This window comes from Benincasa hispida, chromosome 9, assembly GCF_009727055.1.
Source record: "Benincasa hispida cultivar B227 chromosome 9, ASM972705v1, whole genome shotgun sequence".
NCBI lineage: Eukaryota > Viridiplantae > Streptophyta > Magnoliopsida > Cucurbitales > Cucurbitaceae > Benincasa > Benincasa hispida.
Window position 1 is genome coordinate 73,834,616 of NC_052357.1, and position 17,678 is coordinate 73,852,293.

Genomic DNA, 17,678 nt, shown 5'->3' on the forward strand with positions numbered 1-17,678 from the left:
ACTCATTCTGTTTTTGACTTTTAGTATTCTAAATATTTTAAAAATATTTTTATCAATAACAAATCATTATTATTATTCATATAAACATTAACTTGTGCACTTCTAAAGAAACACTCACCAGCCCTTAATTAGGCCCACATGCTTTAGCCATTCAGGGCGCTTTTCTAAAAACAGTTCTTATTTTTATTTATTTATTTTTTGTTGGTAAAGAATTAAAATATATTCTTTGAAATCCTTTTTTTTCCTAATAATTTCTTAGAAAACCTCTTTAACTTTTTTATTTTTTTTTCATGAATTATTTTACATAAAAGAATCACCTATATTTTCTAGTGTGTGGCTCACACAAATTGTTGTTTTTTTGCCTCTCGTGCTTAAGCTCTAGTGGCTACTTCACTTTAGTGGTCTCATGCTTAAGATACTGAGTCTGGCTTCATGTTCATCTATAGGTGTAAATTTCTTATGATCCATAAGTTTTGAAGCTAAAAGTTTGATCCCTCCCTAAGGCAAGCCTCAAAGGTGTAAACCATAGAAACCTTCACAAACATTGTTCCAATGCTAGTATTTGCGTACAATGCTCCATTATATTTGTATACTAACATGACATAGTGTGTGATGTGAATTATGTTGTCCTTTTTAGCATACGTATGCGAAATGTTATCCATGGATGGAAGAGGACTGGGAACAATGCTCAGAATCCTTTAGAACTTCTATCCTTGCCTGGAAGCAGACCCGCTGTTTGGCTTTATTTTCTGCCAAATGTTCCTATCAGCAAGCTCTGCACTTGGCTCCGTGGGAAGCTAACATTTACACAGATATTGCTATTACTTTAGATATTATTTCATCTTTGAATGATGATTCTGGGTCTGGATTCAATTCCTGGTATTGCATCTATTTGCTCTGTATTCTTTTGATGCCACCATATTTTTTGGATGTTCGTTTTCTTGATTGCCATCTTTTCTTGCCAGGCAGATATCTGAAAAGATGACATTAGGGGCCTTGATGCTCGAGGGTGACAATCATGAATTTTGGGTGGCAATGGGATGCATCTCTAACCATGATGCGTTAAAGCAACATGCTTTTATTAGGGCATTGCAGTTAGATGGATCTCTAGCTGGAGCCTGGGCTTATCTAGGGAAGGTATTTTACCAATGCTGCTTTTAGAATATGCCATTTTTATATTAGGATTATTTTTATTTTTTAAAATTTTAAATTGAAATCGAAGATGTTGATTGTGAGACATTAAAAGAGAGTGGAGCTCTTGGAGAAGCGAATTGCAAAACAAAAATGAGCTTGGACCACAAATCCTGATGGAATGGGGAAAAATCTTACTGCGTAAAATAATTCATGAAGTTGTTCTGGTTCTACATGGTCAAAGTTATCTTCACTTCATTGCAAATTTGACCCTCACACATTTTTATATATATATATATATATATATATTTCTCACCACCAAAATTTCTAAGATTACTTATTTTAGTAGTAAAATCATTTTCAATTATAATTTTCAAGTCGTAGTGCCTTTTCATTTATCAATGAATTGTATCTCTCTTTTAGAAGAAATGAGACGTGTTTATTCATCAAAGAGGAGATGAGCATCCCTCAAGAGCCTAGGGGATTAGAAAATGATTTCCAATTGGGCGCAAATCTAAGAAAAACCATAATTTAAAAAATCCTTATAACTCAATCACCAACTTTTTTCTTAGAATTTTTCATAAATAAATGAATGCTAAAAAATCTGAACACTACAAGAAAGTGAAAAAAGAAACAAAACGAAAAAAAAGAAAAAAAACATCATCAGATGTTTCATCCCCTTGAAAAATCCTCGCATTCCTTTCAACTCAAAGCTTCCAAATAATGGTCAGCACTGCATTGTACCGTATAACTTTAGCCTACCATCAAAGAAAATTTTCAGAAATTAGTTGAAGAAAGCCACTAGAGCTGCTTTAAGGAAAGACCCGAGAGAGGTTGAAAGTCCTGAGAAGATTATTACACACCATAGTTCAAAACACGTGGTAGGTTTCCCCGACCTCAAAAGGGTGTCTTCCTGGAAAAAGACATTCAATAAAGGGGGAAGAGTGAATACTCATTCTTATCCCGTCAATGCTGAGTTAGATTTTTAGTTATTTCTTATCTCTCTTCAGAAGTTTTTTCCCCTCTAAATATGTATGTATATGTATAGTTGTTCATATATTATATTTTAGGGAAGATTTCTTTTTGGTCGAGTTCCAATTTGGTTCCTATGTTTCAAAATGTTTCACTTTTAGTCTTTTAAGTTTTGAAGTTTGATTTCAATTTAGTCTATGAGTTTTAAAATATTATAATTTTATCCTTGACATTTGAGTTTTATTTCAATTTGGTCCCTAGGTTTCAAAATTTATACTGTTAACATTTAATTTTTCACTAAGTACACTTTTAGTCTTTGGTGTTAATGTATATTCATTAATTTAAAATAATTTTGATGTGAAATTTTAAATTTAATATTAATAATCTATAGTTACTATATATAATAGGTGCTATGGGGGAGGGGGGAATCTTTATCTTCAGTAAGTTAGTTTAATGACCTAAGCAGCTGGTTGAAATTGGTCTTGAGCGTGATAAGGGAATATGTCAGCTATGTTGAATGTATTGCTGATCTTCATTGTGGGAGGTAGATCAATCTTGTAGGCGTTTTGCGCAAGTCTTTCTAGGATAGGAAATGGTCCAATCTTCTTGTCTGTTAGTTTGGAATGGTAGCCTGTAGGAAGTCTGGAATTCTACAGCTCGTTTGTATTCATCTTCTTTAGATTTGTATGTTGAATTGCTTGTTTTGAGGTGCTGATGAACTTCATGAATTTTCTTTATCTGGTTGGACATTATGCTTGCCTCCACATTGAGATCAACAGAAATAGGTATATTAGCGATGTCTAATGTTAATCTAGGTACATGAGTATAAACAATTTCAAATGGGCACTTCCCTGTTGAACGGTTGACCATATTATTGAATGCAAGCTCGGCTTGAGCTAAGGAAAGGTCCCATTGGCGTGGTTTGTCCCCACTTAAGCATCTTAGAAGGTTACGAAGGGTCCGATTTGTAACCTCTGTTTGTCCATCAATTTGTGGATGGCTCATTGTGCTAAATAGGAGGTTTGTGCCAAATCTTTTCCAAAGAGACCGCCGGAAATGACTCATGAATTTGACATATCTATTGGATACTATGCTTTTGGATATTCCATGAAGTGGAACAATTTCCCTGAAAAAAAGATTAGAAACATTTGATGCATCATTAGTCTTTTTGCAAGCTAAAAAATGTGCCATTTTGCTAAAGCAGCCCACTATTACTAGGTCCGAGTCATACCCTTGTTGGGTTTTAGGTAAACCAAGGACAAAGTCCATGGAAAGGTCTTCCCAAATGTTATTGGGTATAGGTAATGTGGTGTAGAGTCCTTGGTTAGAACTTGATCCCTTCGAGGATTGGCAAATGTAACATCTTTTGACAAAATTAGCAACATCTCTTTTGAGTTGTGGCCGAATTTTTTTGAAGAGAGTAATGCTATGGTTTTATCTCGGCCAAAATGGCCTGCAAGGCCCCCTTCATGTGCTTCTTTTAGTAAGGACTCGCGGAGTGACGTTTGTGGGACGCATAAGGTCTTATTTTTGAATAAGAAACCATAAAAAATATGGAAATCTTTAGCTGGAACATGACTTGAACATGCTTGCTAAATGTTTTGAAAATCTAGATCAGTGGCATAAAGTTCAGGCAGATGGTCAAAAGCTATGATTTCTCCTTGAAGTAGGGTTAGATGTGTACCTTTTCTGCTCAGAGCGTCTGCCACTTTATTTACCTTACCTGGTGCATGTTTTATGACGAAATCAAAATGTTGGAGTAACTGAATCCACCGGGCATGCATTCGGCTTCCTTCTTTTTGAGAATGTAAAAACTTAAAAGAAAAATGATCAGTTAGTAATACAAATTCTCTGCCTAAGAGATAATGTTCCCACCGCTTAAGAGACCTAACAAGGGAATAGAGTTCCTATTCATAAGTAGACCTTTTTTGTCTGGAGGGGCTCAATTTTTCACTAAAATATTGTACGGAGTGTTTGTCTTGGCTTAAAACAGCACCTATTCCAATCCCTTAGGCATCTACAGTGACTTCAAAAGGTTTGTTAAAGTTTGGAAAACCCAAAACTGGTATTGAACTAAGAACTTCTTTTAATTTAGAAAAGCATTTTGTTTGATCATTAGTCCGAGTAAAGGGGGTATTAGCTTTTAAACAAGCAGTTAATGGGGTTGCATTGTACTGAAATTTCTGATAAATTTTTGGTAAAATGATGCTAAGCCTAGAAAACTTTGGATTTCTTTGATTGATTTAGGTTGTGGCCAATCAATGATAGCTTGGATTTTCCTAGGATCTACTTTAATACCTTGTGAACTTATTAAGAAGCCTAAAAAATACAATTTAATTTGAAGACGAGCATTTTTTTAAAGTTTGATGTATAAGACATGTTCCTTTAAAACAGTATAAAAACAGAATGTAGGTGTTCTAAGTGTGCCTTATAATTAGGACTATAAATTAGGATGTCATCCGACAAACTTAATCGAAAAAGGTAACAAAATTTGATTCATAAGTCTCATAAACGTGCTTGGTGCATTAGAGAGACCAAAAGACATAACTAATCATGCGAATAGGACCTAATGGGTCTTAAAAGTTGTTTTCCACTCATCATTTGGCCGTATTCGTGTTTGGTGGTATCTGCTCTTAAGATCTATTTTGGAAAAAAGTGTGGCTCCTCTTAGTTGATCCAATAGGTCGGACAAACAGGGCATAGGGAACCTATATTTGATTGTTATTTTATTAATGGCCTGGCTGTCAACACAAAGTCTCCAAGACCCGTCCTTTTTTGGTGCTAGAAGGGCAGGGACGACCCACAGACTAGGGCTTGGTTGTATGTGGCCTTTATCTAAAAGAGTTTGGATTTGTTCATGTAAGGCTGCATACTCTTTGGGGCTCATTCTGTAGTGGGGTAGATTTGGTAACAAACTTCTAGGAATAAGATCTATGTGGTGATGTATATTTTGAGGGGGAGGGAGGGATTTAGGTTCTTCTATTAGAGTAGGAAAGTCTTTTAAAAGCTGGAAAATTCGAGGATCTAGAGTGGAAGCGATGGGGTATCAAAAGTATCTTGATTAACTATGAAAGCTATTGGATTCATATTATTTTTTTGTATGAAATCTTTACCAGCAGTCAGGAAAAAAAGTGGTTTTTTAGGATTAGAAGATAGTTTTTTGTTGTTTTCATACTTAGCTAGAGGGAGGAGGACCACTTTCTTGCCCATCCACGTAAATTCGTAGGTATTGTCGCGACCATTGTGAAGAGTATTGTTGTCATACTGCCACGGCCTGCCCAAAAGCGATTGACGTCCATTTCTAAGACGTCACAAGTGATTTGATCTTGGTAAATGTTACCTATTGAGATAGAGACTGTGCAAGTTTATTGAATTGTTGCCTCTCCCCCTTTTTTGATCCAGTTGACCTTATAAGGATTTGGATGAGCCTCAGCCTTTAGATTAAGAGCATTGGTCAACTTTTTTGACACGATGTTTTCACTTCTTCCACCGTCAATAATTACTCGACGCAGCTGACCATTGATGGTGCAACGAGTGCGAAATAGAAAATGGCATTGGGGTGGTTTTCAGACTTAGGTGTGAGGAGAACGCGTTGAAGAACACAAGATAATTGATCTCCATCGTTTGGTTCAATGTCTTTGTCATCCGCACAATCATCCCCTATAAAATCATCTTTTTCTTGGATGGCTACAGTCCTTCGTTGAGTACACATTCGAGAATTGTCCTTGTTGTCCACAACGGGAACACTTTCTTGGAGTTAGTCGATTGTAAGGATTCACATTCTTCCTGTTTGAGGTGGTCTCAGCAGGCTTAGGCTTCGATTGCTTGGATAGTGTCAGCTTTCTTGGCTTGTTGACTCAAAGAAGAAGCTTGATCGGTTGTTTTAGATTGCTCTGCTCTACAAAAGGACGGTTGTTGCTGCTCCCAATTCTGTCTTCTTTGGTATGTTTTTAGGTGTTTTGCCTCCTGACTTTCCTCAATGGTGGCGGCTAAGGTAATGGTGTCAGGCAAATAGGCTACTGGATGTAACTTGAGAACTTCTTTAATTAATATCTTCTCATAAGCCAAGGATGAATCTTGAGATAAGTTGTTGCTCGATTTCGGGAAGATTGTTTCTAGCCCCCAATCGGTGAAATTCTTCAGTGTAATCAAGAATAGATTGGTCCCCTTGCCTACAAAATTGGTATTGATTGTACAAGAGTGATTGATAGTTGAGGGGGAGGAATCTTTTCTTCACAAGTCTTAGAAGTTTGGGCCAAGACTTGATTGGTGCCTTGTGATAATACCTCTAGTTGGTTTGAAGTAGATCCCACCAAGCTGAAGCTCCTCTTTGAAACTAAAATGCAATCAATTTTACCTTTTTCTTATCTTTGGGGGTATTGGCGTATTCGAAAAAAATTTCAACCTTCTTGATCCAATCTAAGAAAGCTTCTACATCCATTTTGCCATCAAAGCTAGGAAGATCCACCTTCATCGTGTAATCTTTCTTTTTTTGACGCGTCTTTTAAAATGATGCAAAACCTAGCTTAAGAGGGAGGGCAACGACAAAGAAAAGAAAGATAGAAATGTTATGGAAGCTATATTAGTAATTAATGGATAGAATAGTTGTTAGGGTATTTTGGTTATAAATAGAGGGGGTAAGGATTGAAGAAGTTAAGCATTAATTCAATGATCTCAAAAAAAGGAGGGTCCAAGTACCGCAAATTAATTTGTTTATCTTGTAGTTTGATTATTGTTTATGTTTCAATATAATTGGGTTCTATCAATTTGATATAAGAGCAATTCGATCTTGGCCATGGAGTTTGATGAGATTTTTCGTGAAAAAATATTGGAGAGTTTACGTGAAGAAATAGTGAAGAGTGTAGTGAAAGTTGAGATGAGTTGATGGGCCAATGGGGGAGGAGAGATGGAATAAGAAAACGAAAACATTATCCCAATCTTTTCAAGATACAACAACTGGAAAGATAAAAGAAATTATAGAAATAGAAATGGAAAATGAGACAGTCTATCAAAAGGCAGAATGAAGGGAAATTTGGCGAAGCAGAAAAGGTGAAAAACAAATAGTTTGAAGTTGATCGAGAAGAAAATAAAGAACGAGATATAGAAACAAAGAAGTGTGCACAAAAGCAGAGAAGAAAGACTACAAAGATAGAGAAGGCCACAATTTAGGACAAATCAGTTGATAAACCTTCAATGTGTGAATATCTTTGAAAGGGTTGGGAACAATTTCAAGGCGATGGAGGCTGGAGCTCCAAGAAAAGATCGTTGTCAATTAATGCTTCTATAGTCAAAGATGATGCCTTGGGGAAGATGTGAACGATTCATGGTATGGTCGGAGAAAGAGAATTGGTTGAGATGTAAGTTTGGTGAAGAAGCAGTATAAATGTGGGAAGTGAGACGGTTCTATATTTAATTTTTTTTGTCCACAAAATTGTAAGCATTTTATTTTTATCATTTGAACTTGCAAATTGGTTTTATTTAGTTCTTTTATAATATTTCAAATTGTAAAGGGGTATTTTAGTTCTTCAGATTTAGCATATAAAACTTATTTGTTAATATTTTATTTTTATTATTTATATTAACATATATAAAAACTTTGAATTCTTTATTTAACTATGACTTGTAACATTGGTCTAAAATACACAATTAATTCATTATAAAAATGAACAAAAAATTACACATGTCGAAGTTGTTCATATAATTTTTAAAAAATAAATATATGGATAATAAATATATTTTAATTAAAATTTTAAATGTTGTAATTAACATCATCATGGTCGGTGGTCATCAAGAAATTGTCCAACAATGAAGCCCATGTGTGATTTTAAATAAGATGTTATTGTGGTGGATGTTGAAGTACTAAGTTTTTGTAGGTGAATTCCTATCTTCATTCCCCTATTAAAAAAATGAAATAAGAAAAACCACACAATCACATCTATAAGAAAAATATAGGCGAGACAATGAAGAGAAAGAAGAAGAAAATAAATTAAGAAATTACCTCAAATATTTGAGGAGTTTCGATCTTGCATTTCACTTCTTTACATCTCTACGTAAAGAAACAAAATACACACTAGCATATATATAGAAAAATAGATACAACAAAAATGAAAACTTAGAAGAATAGAAGGATGTGATTTCTTTTTCACCTCCCAACTTTTTGTTGTGTGTCATGACTTTGTGAGCATGAATGTGATAGGTACTTAAATACCTTGGAGAACCATATCCCAAAGCCAACAATTGAGGTAAGAGAGCCAAGCCACTTCAGTACCACATTGGCCATCCCATTCTAACCGATGTGGGATAAAGGTAGGTCTTACTACCTTTGTTCCTGACAATACCCCATCCTTGGAAAGCCGATGTCCCGATGGCTAGACCGACAGTACTTCACTCGTAAACACTTGGTTAGAACCCTATGCCAGTGCTTCTCTCTGGAATGTTGACAATCGGCTCCGATACTATTGTTAGGTACTTAAACACCTTGGAGAATCATAGCCCAAAAGTCAGCTATAGAGGTGAGAGAGTCAAGCCACTTGAGTACCACGTTGGTTATCCCATTCTAATCGATGTGGGATAAAGGTAACCCATACTACCTTGGTTCCTAACGGAATGAAAGAAGAGAATGATATTTTATACCAAAAGATTTGTGGGTGGGAGGATTTTTTGTTTTTTGATATGAAAACAAAACTCTTAATCCATGTAAACTAGAAGACAATTGGATTAGTAGACGCACTCGGATATCTCAACTAGGTCGACACACCCATAGTGCCCTCATCATATCTCAATATTGAAATATTGAAAAAAGTCAGTGCTCAACATAAGAAGATACATAATAAAGTATAGAATGAACTCATGATCTAGATGAGGACGAAAATTGAATCTAATCTATGAAGATGAAAGCTCTCCAATTTAAACAAATATCTTGCACCGAAAAGCTTGAAAATGACTTGGAAAAAGAGAGTGCCAGGCCCATTTAGAAAGCAAAGCAAAGTTTCTGGTTTTCAAGCTACCCAAGCCGAGGCCCCCATCCTTTTGATCTTTAATAACTCTTCTCCCATTTTACCAAGTGATTCAACTTGCCCCCTTTATGCCCTTCCCCAAAAATTTTTCTCATGGATCTTTCTAAAGTTGAAATTACCTTTTCCGGCATTAAAAAGGTGGAATGTAGTAAGTGGGAAGATTGGGTAGCACTGAATTACATGGTGTGATTCTGCCTCCTGGGAAAGGTACCTTTCCATTTGTCTAATTTTCCTTGGACATTATCGATGATAGGCTGCCAAAATGATGTCTTCTTGGAATATCCTTCTAAAGGTAAACCAAGATACATCATTGGTAATTTCTCAACTTTACAATTCAGCATGGAAGCAACCGAGCGAACCTTGTTTTCATCTATATTAATCCCACATACGGCTGATTCTTCCCAATTAACCCTTTGGCCGAAGCACCATTCAAAGAGTTCAATTGTTCTTCGAAAAAAAGGCGATTAATTCACGATAAGGACTTTTCATGGAGAACTCTTTGGTTCCTTTCGAACCAAATTTCACAAGCAAAGTCTTCGCCGTATTTGCCCAAAGTAAATAAGCTTTCCCAAAATTTGGACAACATTCTCCTTGAAGCTACTAACACCTACTGAATATGGAAAGTATCAAGAAGCTTCTGCCAACATGCCAAGGAGAAGCTACAATCAAAATAATTCGAAGGGTTGGTAATGAGGGGAAATGTGAATATGTGGGAGATGGAAGGTTAAGATAGATGAATGTGAATGGATGAGTGAGAGAGAAAGAGAAATAATAGAGAGATAAGTGGAATTTTGGTAGCGTGGGGTGAGTGGTATTTTAAGAGAGAGAGAGATATAGAGAGAGAGGGGTAGTGGAAGGAGAGAGAGTAATAAATGAAAGAGAAAAAAGAATAATATACATGAAAATGAAAAAGAATAATTTAAGTAAAAATCAAATGATCATATGATCAATTTATTTTTAAAAATGGTCAAAATGAGGAGAGAGATTTTCTCCCATATAGGCCTTTTTATATGTAGCATAGATTACAGATTATAGATTCATTTATTTTTAAATTGAGTTCTATTTCCTATCCCAAATAGGAAAGAAAGAAGGAAGGAAAAAAGATCATAAAAAATATTTCAAAATAAAATATTTTTGATAATAGGATCTCCTTTATTTTATGGAAGTCGTTCATAGACGTGCTGGTTGGCACATCTAGTCTGCTAGCGAAGTCAGTTGGGCACACCATTTTTAAAATTATTTTTTTGAATGTATTTTTATATTTGTGGCAAGTGGTAATTCTGGTAACAATCTTTGTTGGGGGCTCGATCTTTGTGAATTGGATGTTTGTCGAGGTTGAGAGAATTGGATGTGGTCAGAAACCGTTTGGTTGGTACATGTACTTCATACTTGATTTAATGATCAAGAATATTTTGATGTTCCTGAACTTGGATGTTTCCTACGTTTCTTTACAGTTATACTGGAATAGGGGCGAGAAGCAATTGGCAAGACAGGCTTTTGATTATGCCAGAAGTATAGACCCTTCTCTAGCGTTACCCTGGGCTGGCATGTCGGCTGATTTGAACATTAGGTGATATATAAATGTTCTTTTTGAGGTGTTTTTCATCATGGAGAAAATATTTGTTGTGTATTTTTTTTGTTTTTGGGGGTGGGGGGATTAAGAGTGTTTTACTGGATGCATTTAGTGAATCGCATATCACCCTTTTACCTAAGAGATTTTTACTTGACAGGGAGTCCACATCGGATGAAGCATTTGAGAGCTGTTTAAGAGCTGCACAAATACTACCCGTAACTTTTCTCTTTAAGATCATCAATATAGTAGCACTGGAACCGATGCAGTTGAAAGGATTTGCTCAAATTGATTCTGTTTTAAGATAAATGAGATCAAGTACTCTGTTTAATTATTAATTAATTAATCTTAAATGCTTGGTTGCTTCCCAGGATTTTTCGTTTAAAAAAAAAAAAAAAAAAAGAAAAAAGTAAGGAAGAATGGACTATTCTTTTTAACATTCATTTTTTAGATTTTTTTTTCCCGACTGTTGTGCAGCTGTTGGCTCTTCATGTTTGCCTACTCTAAAAGGTAAAAACAATATCCTTGTAGGTGGCGGAATTCCAAATTGGTCTTGCCAAGCTTTCTTTGCAGGCAGGCCATCTTTCATCTCCACAGGTCTGATTATTGTCAAGTTATGGACGAAATTTTACTTGACAATCCTTTTTATCTTCAGAGTGGCCTATGGATTTTTCTTTTATGTTCAGGTGTTTGGAGCCATACGTCAGGCCGTTCAACTTGCCCCTTGTTACCCTGAATCCTATAATCTAAATGGACTAGCTTTTGAGGCACAATTAGATTATCAGTCTGCTGTTGCTGCTTATCGTTTAGCATACCTCACAATTAGCCATTTCTCAGATAGAGTTCCAAGGTCTCATGTCAGAGACATATCGATCAACTTAGCCAGATCACTGTGCATGGTGAAGTTTACTAAATTTTTGTTGGACCTCTACGGCTGTGTGTACCATGAAACCTAAAACCCTACTAGTTTTCTCTATGTAATTCTTGGAGATGGAGAAGTGCCTAACATTAATTAATAGATGGAAAAAATTTCTATCTGAAAACTGCTATTTCTTTTGTGCAGGTAGGAAATTTCTTTGAAGCTTTGCAGGAATGTGAAAATTTGAGTAAAGAAGGTTGTGATTTTGCCTTACTTATTGAAGCTAACTTTTTTATGTTTATTGTTATAGAAGTGAGAAATCAACAAATTAGTGTCTGAGGTTTGAAGTTTTGGATGATTCCAGGCATGCTCGACATTGAAGGTTTGCAGGTTTATGCTTTCTCTCTGTGGAAACTAGGAAAGAATGACCAGGCCCTTAGCACTGTGAGAACACTTGCTTCTGGCATTTCTACCATGGAAAGCACACGTGCTGCTGCTTCTGTTGGTTTCATATGCAGACTGTTGTGTTCAATATCTGGATTGGATTCCGCAATTAACAGTATCATGAAGATGCCAACCAATTTTTTCCAGAGTTCAAAAATGAGCTTTGTAGTGGCTGCTGTCCATGCCCTTGATCGTTGTGATCGGCTTGAGTCCATTGTTTTAAGCAGCCGTTCCAGTCTCCAATCTCATGAAGATATTACTAGAATGCACGTTTTGATTGCTCTTTCTAAGCTGGTTGGCATCAGTTCTCGCTGTTGGAACCCGAGTCTCTTTCATTTTCTGCTATTGTGCATGTGTTAACACAGTGACTTAGATACGATCCTTTTTGGCTGAACAGATCAAATATCAAACAAATAACTGCCTGGGATTCCTCAATGGAGTGATGCATCTTAGAAAAGCTCTCCATGCATACCCCAACAGTAGTTTGATCAGGTAGATCTTTTTATAATGAAGATCATTGTTCACAATTATCCTTGTCCTCATTTTTCATTGATGAAACATACTAAAAAAAATACAAACCTCTAAGAGGAAGAACGAGAATGAACCACAAAAAAAAAAAAAAAAATACAAAGAAATGAATGTGAGAGCGCTAGTAAGAAATATATTGGAAATATTAGGACAGTAGCAAGGGTATGGTAATTTAGATAGTAGTGTTTTTGTTATAAATAAGGGGAGTTGGCACCTTAGAGGAGATTTTGGTATTATCCCGTCGAGGACTTTTGAAAGACACGACCCTCTTGAAAGGCAATTTATATTGTAGTTTCTCCTGATATTGCAGTATCAGTATAGTTCTTTCCTTGTGTTTGTGTGCCTTTCTTTTTCATTTATTTATTTATTTTTTATATTGTGTTTCATGTTAGGATATCTTAACAAATTGATATATTTTTTTGAAACAAGAAACAAGCCTCTTCATTAAGGTAATGAAATGAGACTAATGCTTAAAGTGATACCAAGAAATCTACCCTAAGGATCAGCAGGTGCACCCGGGCATCTCAACTAGGTTGACATGCCCTTAGCACCCTCATCATTCCCAAAAAGAACTAAAAAGCAGACAGCAATACAATCAAAGGCCATATCACAGCCCACAAGCCAATGGTTCCCTTCCAACTAAAACAAAAACAAAACAAAATCCGTGTATTCTTTAATTTTTTCTCAATGAAAGTTGTTTCAATAAGAAAGAGTGTTCGCGTTTGGAGTCCCCACCCCTTTGAAGGGATTTTCTTGTAAATACTTCTTTCATTATTTATTGGACCCTTCTCCCACTAGTTAGTCATTTTTTCTTTTCCGCTCTTTGAAGGATTAAAGTCTCTAGGACAACAAAGTTCTTTACCTGACAAGTTTTACATGAAAAAGCCAATGATTTGGGTCGACTTTCGAGGAGGATGCCCTCGTTAGTTGGGTTGTTTTGTTGTTTTCTCTATTTGAAGGTAGAGGAAAGCCTGGATCACATTTTTGGAGATATGAGTTTGCTAGACTTGTTTGGGCTTATTTCTTCTATACTTTTGAGTTCTTGCTAGCTTAACACAAGGACATTAGTGACACGATCGGGGAGTTTCTCCATCTATGCTGCTGTGAGAAAGGTCATTTTTTATGGCTTCTGGGGTGTATGCTCTTATGTGGGATTTTTGGGGAGAGCGAAATAACAGATGTTTGAGTGTTGGAGAGGGATCCTAGTGATGTTTAGTCTCTTGTTATATTTTTTGTTTTCCTTTGGGCTTTGATTTCAAAGATCTTTTGCAACTATACCTTAGTTATTAGTTTGTATAGTTGGGCACCTTTCTTTAGTTGGATCTCCTCTAATAAGCAATGAATGGAAAAAGAACAAAAAAAAAATTGAAAAGCATGGATATAGATACAATACATGGATACGATACGGACACGATGACCATTTTTGAAAAATCTAGGACACATTTATTAAAATATACATTTTTAAAAGTATATATATCATTTTCATACTAGAAAAAATTCAAAGTAAGTGGGTTGATGCATTTATGTGCTTAAAAATTAGTTTGATTTATTTTACACTCAAAATTTATTATTATTGTCATATATGTGTCTTTTTAGTCTACTTAGCAAGTGTTCTATGTATGTTGATGTAGTCTAAGTATTCTCAAAGAATAATCTTCAAGATGAAACAATCAAGGAATAAAATAAACTCGTTCAACAGAGTATGACCAAACCAACTTCCTACATCTTGAACAAAAATATTTTGATTAAAGAAGTAAATTGGAGACAAAGTCCAATATTGCCACCGAAAGACGAACTTTTCCATTGGCCATAAACCCAAAAAAGACGTTTCCATCAAGCTCATTCAAAACCGTAATCATAGGTCTAATTACAAAAAAGAATTAGTTTCCGAAGAGAACCCTTCAAGAATCACATCTTTTTCATCATTTGCTTCAAATTTTTTGATGTTGTGGTAATCGATTCCCAACGCAATTAGTGGGTTGTTCTTGCTCGATTTTGTTATTTCCGCCTCGACATTTAGAGTTTCAATGTTCGATACCTCTTTTCCATCGTCTCTGTTGGATTTCTCCACTCGATACTGCTTTCGAATCAACATTTTCAAATTCTTCTTGTTCTTCTACTTCGTTTGCATCATTTTTGGCCTATCATCTTGTTAACTATACAAGTCACAACAAGATGTTCTCCAATTTTATCTTCAAAAGTTTCTATTTGAAAAGTTAACTCTGATTCATTTGTTTTTTCTTCGGTATATGGAATCAATCCGTTCTTGAACTCTTACAAATGAATTGATAAGTGATCTATACTTTGACATATTTTTCCCAATGAATATTGGAGTTCTTTTGCTATTTTATTTATGTTCTCCTATCGTATAGGATCAAAGTAGTCATTTTGTTGGGTTCTTGAGTATGTTTCCATCTCAAAGACTGATTCTTTGGTTTTCTTGAATAGGAACCAGTCTTTCTTGGTCGTTTCATAACCAAAAGTAATTTCAGGCCTTGAACATTCTTCTTGGGTGGTAAAAATCCACTCTTGATGAGTCTTTAATTTTCCTCTTTGTAACTTGAATTTTGAAGGGTTCCCCTAAAATATATGTGGTTTGTTTGACAAGGAGCACAACACTCAAAGCTCCCTCTCGTGATCGGCATCACCAAGAGTTTCCCAGTCTTCCACCGACAACAGTCAACGTTGGCCCAGACTGTTGCTTTGATACCAAATTGATGTAGCCTAAGAATTCTCGAGGGATAATCTTCCAAGAATCCATCTTCTGTATCTTTTATTAAAGTATTAATGATTGTTTTATTCAAGAGGGGAAGAATCTTATTTATAGAGTTTTATTGTAAGTGGGGGTAAAAAGAAAAGTAATCTAGAACATTACCCAATTATCCAATTAACCCCATTCTTCTTACCTCATATGTCTAGTGCATTTGTTGCACTATAAGTGTTCGATACGTGTACAACAAGTAAAGGAACATCCAAATGGCTGATACGTGTTGGAAATGAACACACTTTCAAGGTTGGAAATTGAGGCTAGTGTGACACTCAAGAAAGAATGAGGTTAGAAAGAAGCAATTGAGGGGGATTGACCTGGCTTCTGGTGCAGTTCGTAAACCATGCACAACTGGGCGAGAATTATGTTCGAGGTGATGGAGTCGAAATTTCAAGGGAGAAGCCGTTTGAAAAAGTTGACGAACCTACAAATTCGAGGTAGGTGCTACCACAAGTGTTGTGAAGAGATGATGGACAGATTGGTGGACACCCATGAAGAAACTTTTTGGATGCCATTACCGACGATGATTGCGTGTGACCGGAGATGAAGCTTTGGATAAGGTACAATGCAACTTTCATACCCAGACAAGTAACGAATCAAGGAATCACGAAAGGAATGAGATAGCTAGAAAGTCGATTGGTTGATGACCTCAACTCTAATCACGTGAAATTAAATGGTTCTAGAAGGGGACATGATCATGAGAGCTTTCTAGGTGGGGCCTTGTTAAGTTGGGCTGATTTTAGACATCTTGGATGAGGCTAGTCTTTTGCATACTTAGAAAATAGAAAACAATGTTGTATGACAAGATGGGTTTTGGATAGAGATGTTATTTGCTTTAAACCTTAGAACTTGATTAGCCATGGCACCACCATACCAAACCCATGGGAAGGAACTAACCCTAGTCGCCTTATGTTTTGCTCCACGGCCATCTCCATTGAGCAAGTTTATGCCCTTTGCCATTGCCACCATAAGCACGCCACTGACCATTAACACCATCTGTTACAAGTCTACCATTGTCAATCATATATATGACCACCACTTTTTTTTGTTGTCCACTAGGTTGATGCCGCGACAAGCTTTCTCATCTCTTGTGCAACATTGCTTCTGACAACATTGGTTACTTCTTGACGTTGTCCAACGTATGCTAATCTGTTACCTTAAGAAGCACGGGCACGGACATGAGACACGCACACAGATATGACAGGACACAGTAATACGTAAATTTCTAAAATACTAGGACACCGACACATTGGGGATACCTATTTTTTGAAATTACCTTTTTTAGAATGTGTAAATTTAGCATAAAATAAATAGAACATTTGAAGTTGGATGGGTAAATGGCAATAGGCAATAGCTAAAAAGAATAATGCATACTTGAATCCTTTATACTTGACGTGCATGACAAGGCTGGGAGTTGAAAAGTTTATATATTATATTTAGACTTTAGGTTTTATGATATTTTTATATTTTTTTTAAAAAGAAAGTTAATGGGCTTTAAATTTGGGCTCAAACTTCAAACAATTATCTCCTTTAGTTCTTTTTCAGCATATCCGTGAAGTGTCTTAATGTGTCCCAACGTGTCCAAAATTTAATAAATAAATAAATAATTATAACACGTGTCCATGGCGTGTCCGGATGAATCCGTGTCCGATAGGTGTCCGACGCCGATACCACCTCTAATATGAAGTGCCCATGCTTCATAACTGCTACTGTATGTGAGAGGCTATGTTCCAAAGTGGCTAGAAGGTAATAGACAAAACAATAATAATTGTTATGAAATTGATTGTTACCCTTTGTTGTGATTATATTTTGTAAAGCACACCTTGAGAACAGAGTCTTTGAAGGGTGGTGTAATGTGAGAGTGCATAGAGATGTTCATGGGACGAGGCAAGGTGGGGCCGGTCATGGCTTCCCTATCCCTGTTCCCACTCTCCTTTTCTTTGTTTAATTTTATGGGATCGGTTTTCCGCGAGGAATTATCTCCCTTTTAGTTTTTCTTATTAAAAAATAAAAAATAAAATAAATTCAATTGAAAAGTTCCAATTATGGTTAGTTCCACATGGAGAAATTGATTTTAAATAGAACTTCCTCAACTTTCCTAGTAGAGAGCGGCATAATTACTTATGGAAGTATCTATATGTATGACCTAAAGGTTCAATTCAAAAGATATTCATTATGTTTGGTCATTAAACAATAAAGCTTGAAATTTAAACATTATATTTATGGCATGAGATTATTTGGAACTTAAGGATTAGGAAGAAAGCCTTGTTGGCTAGATGGCTTTGGCAGTTTCCCCTTGAATGATTCTTTATGAGGATTTTTGCGAGTTTGGCCCTCATCCCTTTGAATGGGTGTTGAGTGGGGTTAAGGATCTTAAATCACCGATTGACC

General features: G+C 35.9%; 1 protein-coding gene across 4 annotated transcripts in view; it reads left to right on the plus strand.

The window, feature by feature from the left end:
• LOC120086114 (tetratricopeptide repeat protein SKI3) overlaps positions 1-17,678 on the plus strand; it is a 37,752-nt gene that overhangs the window by 6,358 nt on the left and 13,716 nt on the right. For 3 of the 4 annotated variants that reach the window (XM_039042559.1, XM_039042560.1, XM_039042562.1), the window contains 9 exons: positions 638-879; positions 966-1,137; positions 10,574-10,689; positions 10,850-10,907; positions 11,221-11,286; positions 11,376-11,588; positions 11,753-11,804; positions 11,913-12,286; positions 12,390-12,484. In XM_039042559.1, coding sequence (XP_038898487.1) covers positions 638-879; positions 966-1,137; positions 10,574-10,689; positions 10,850-10,907; positions 11,221-11,286; positions 11,376-11,588; positions 11,753-11,804; positions 11,913-12,286; positions 12,390-12,484 — 1,388 coding nt within the window. The remainder of the gene's footprint in view (positions 1-637; positions 880-965; positions 1,138-10,573; positions 10,690-10,849; positions 10,908-11,220; positions 11,287-11,375; positions 11,589-11,752; positions 11,805-11,912; positions 12,287-12,389; positions 12,485-17,678) is intronic. The other variant, XM_039042561.1, reaches the window with a different exon arrangement.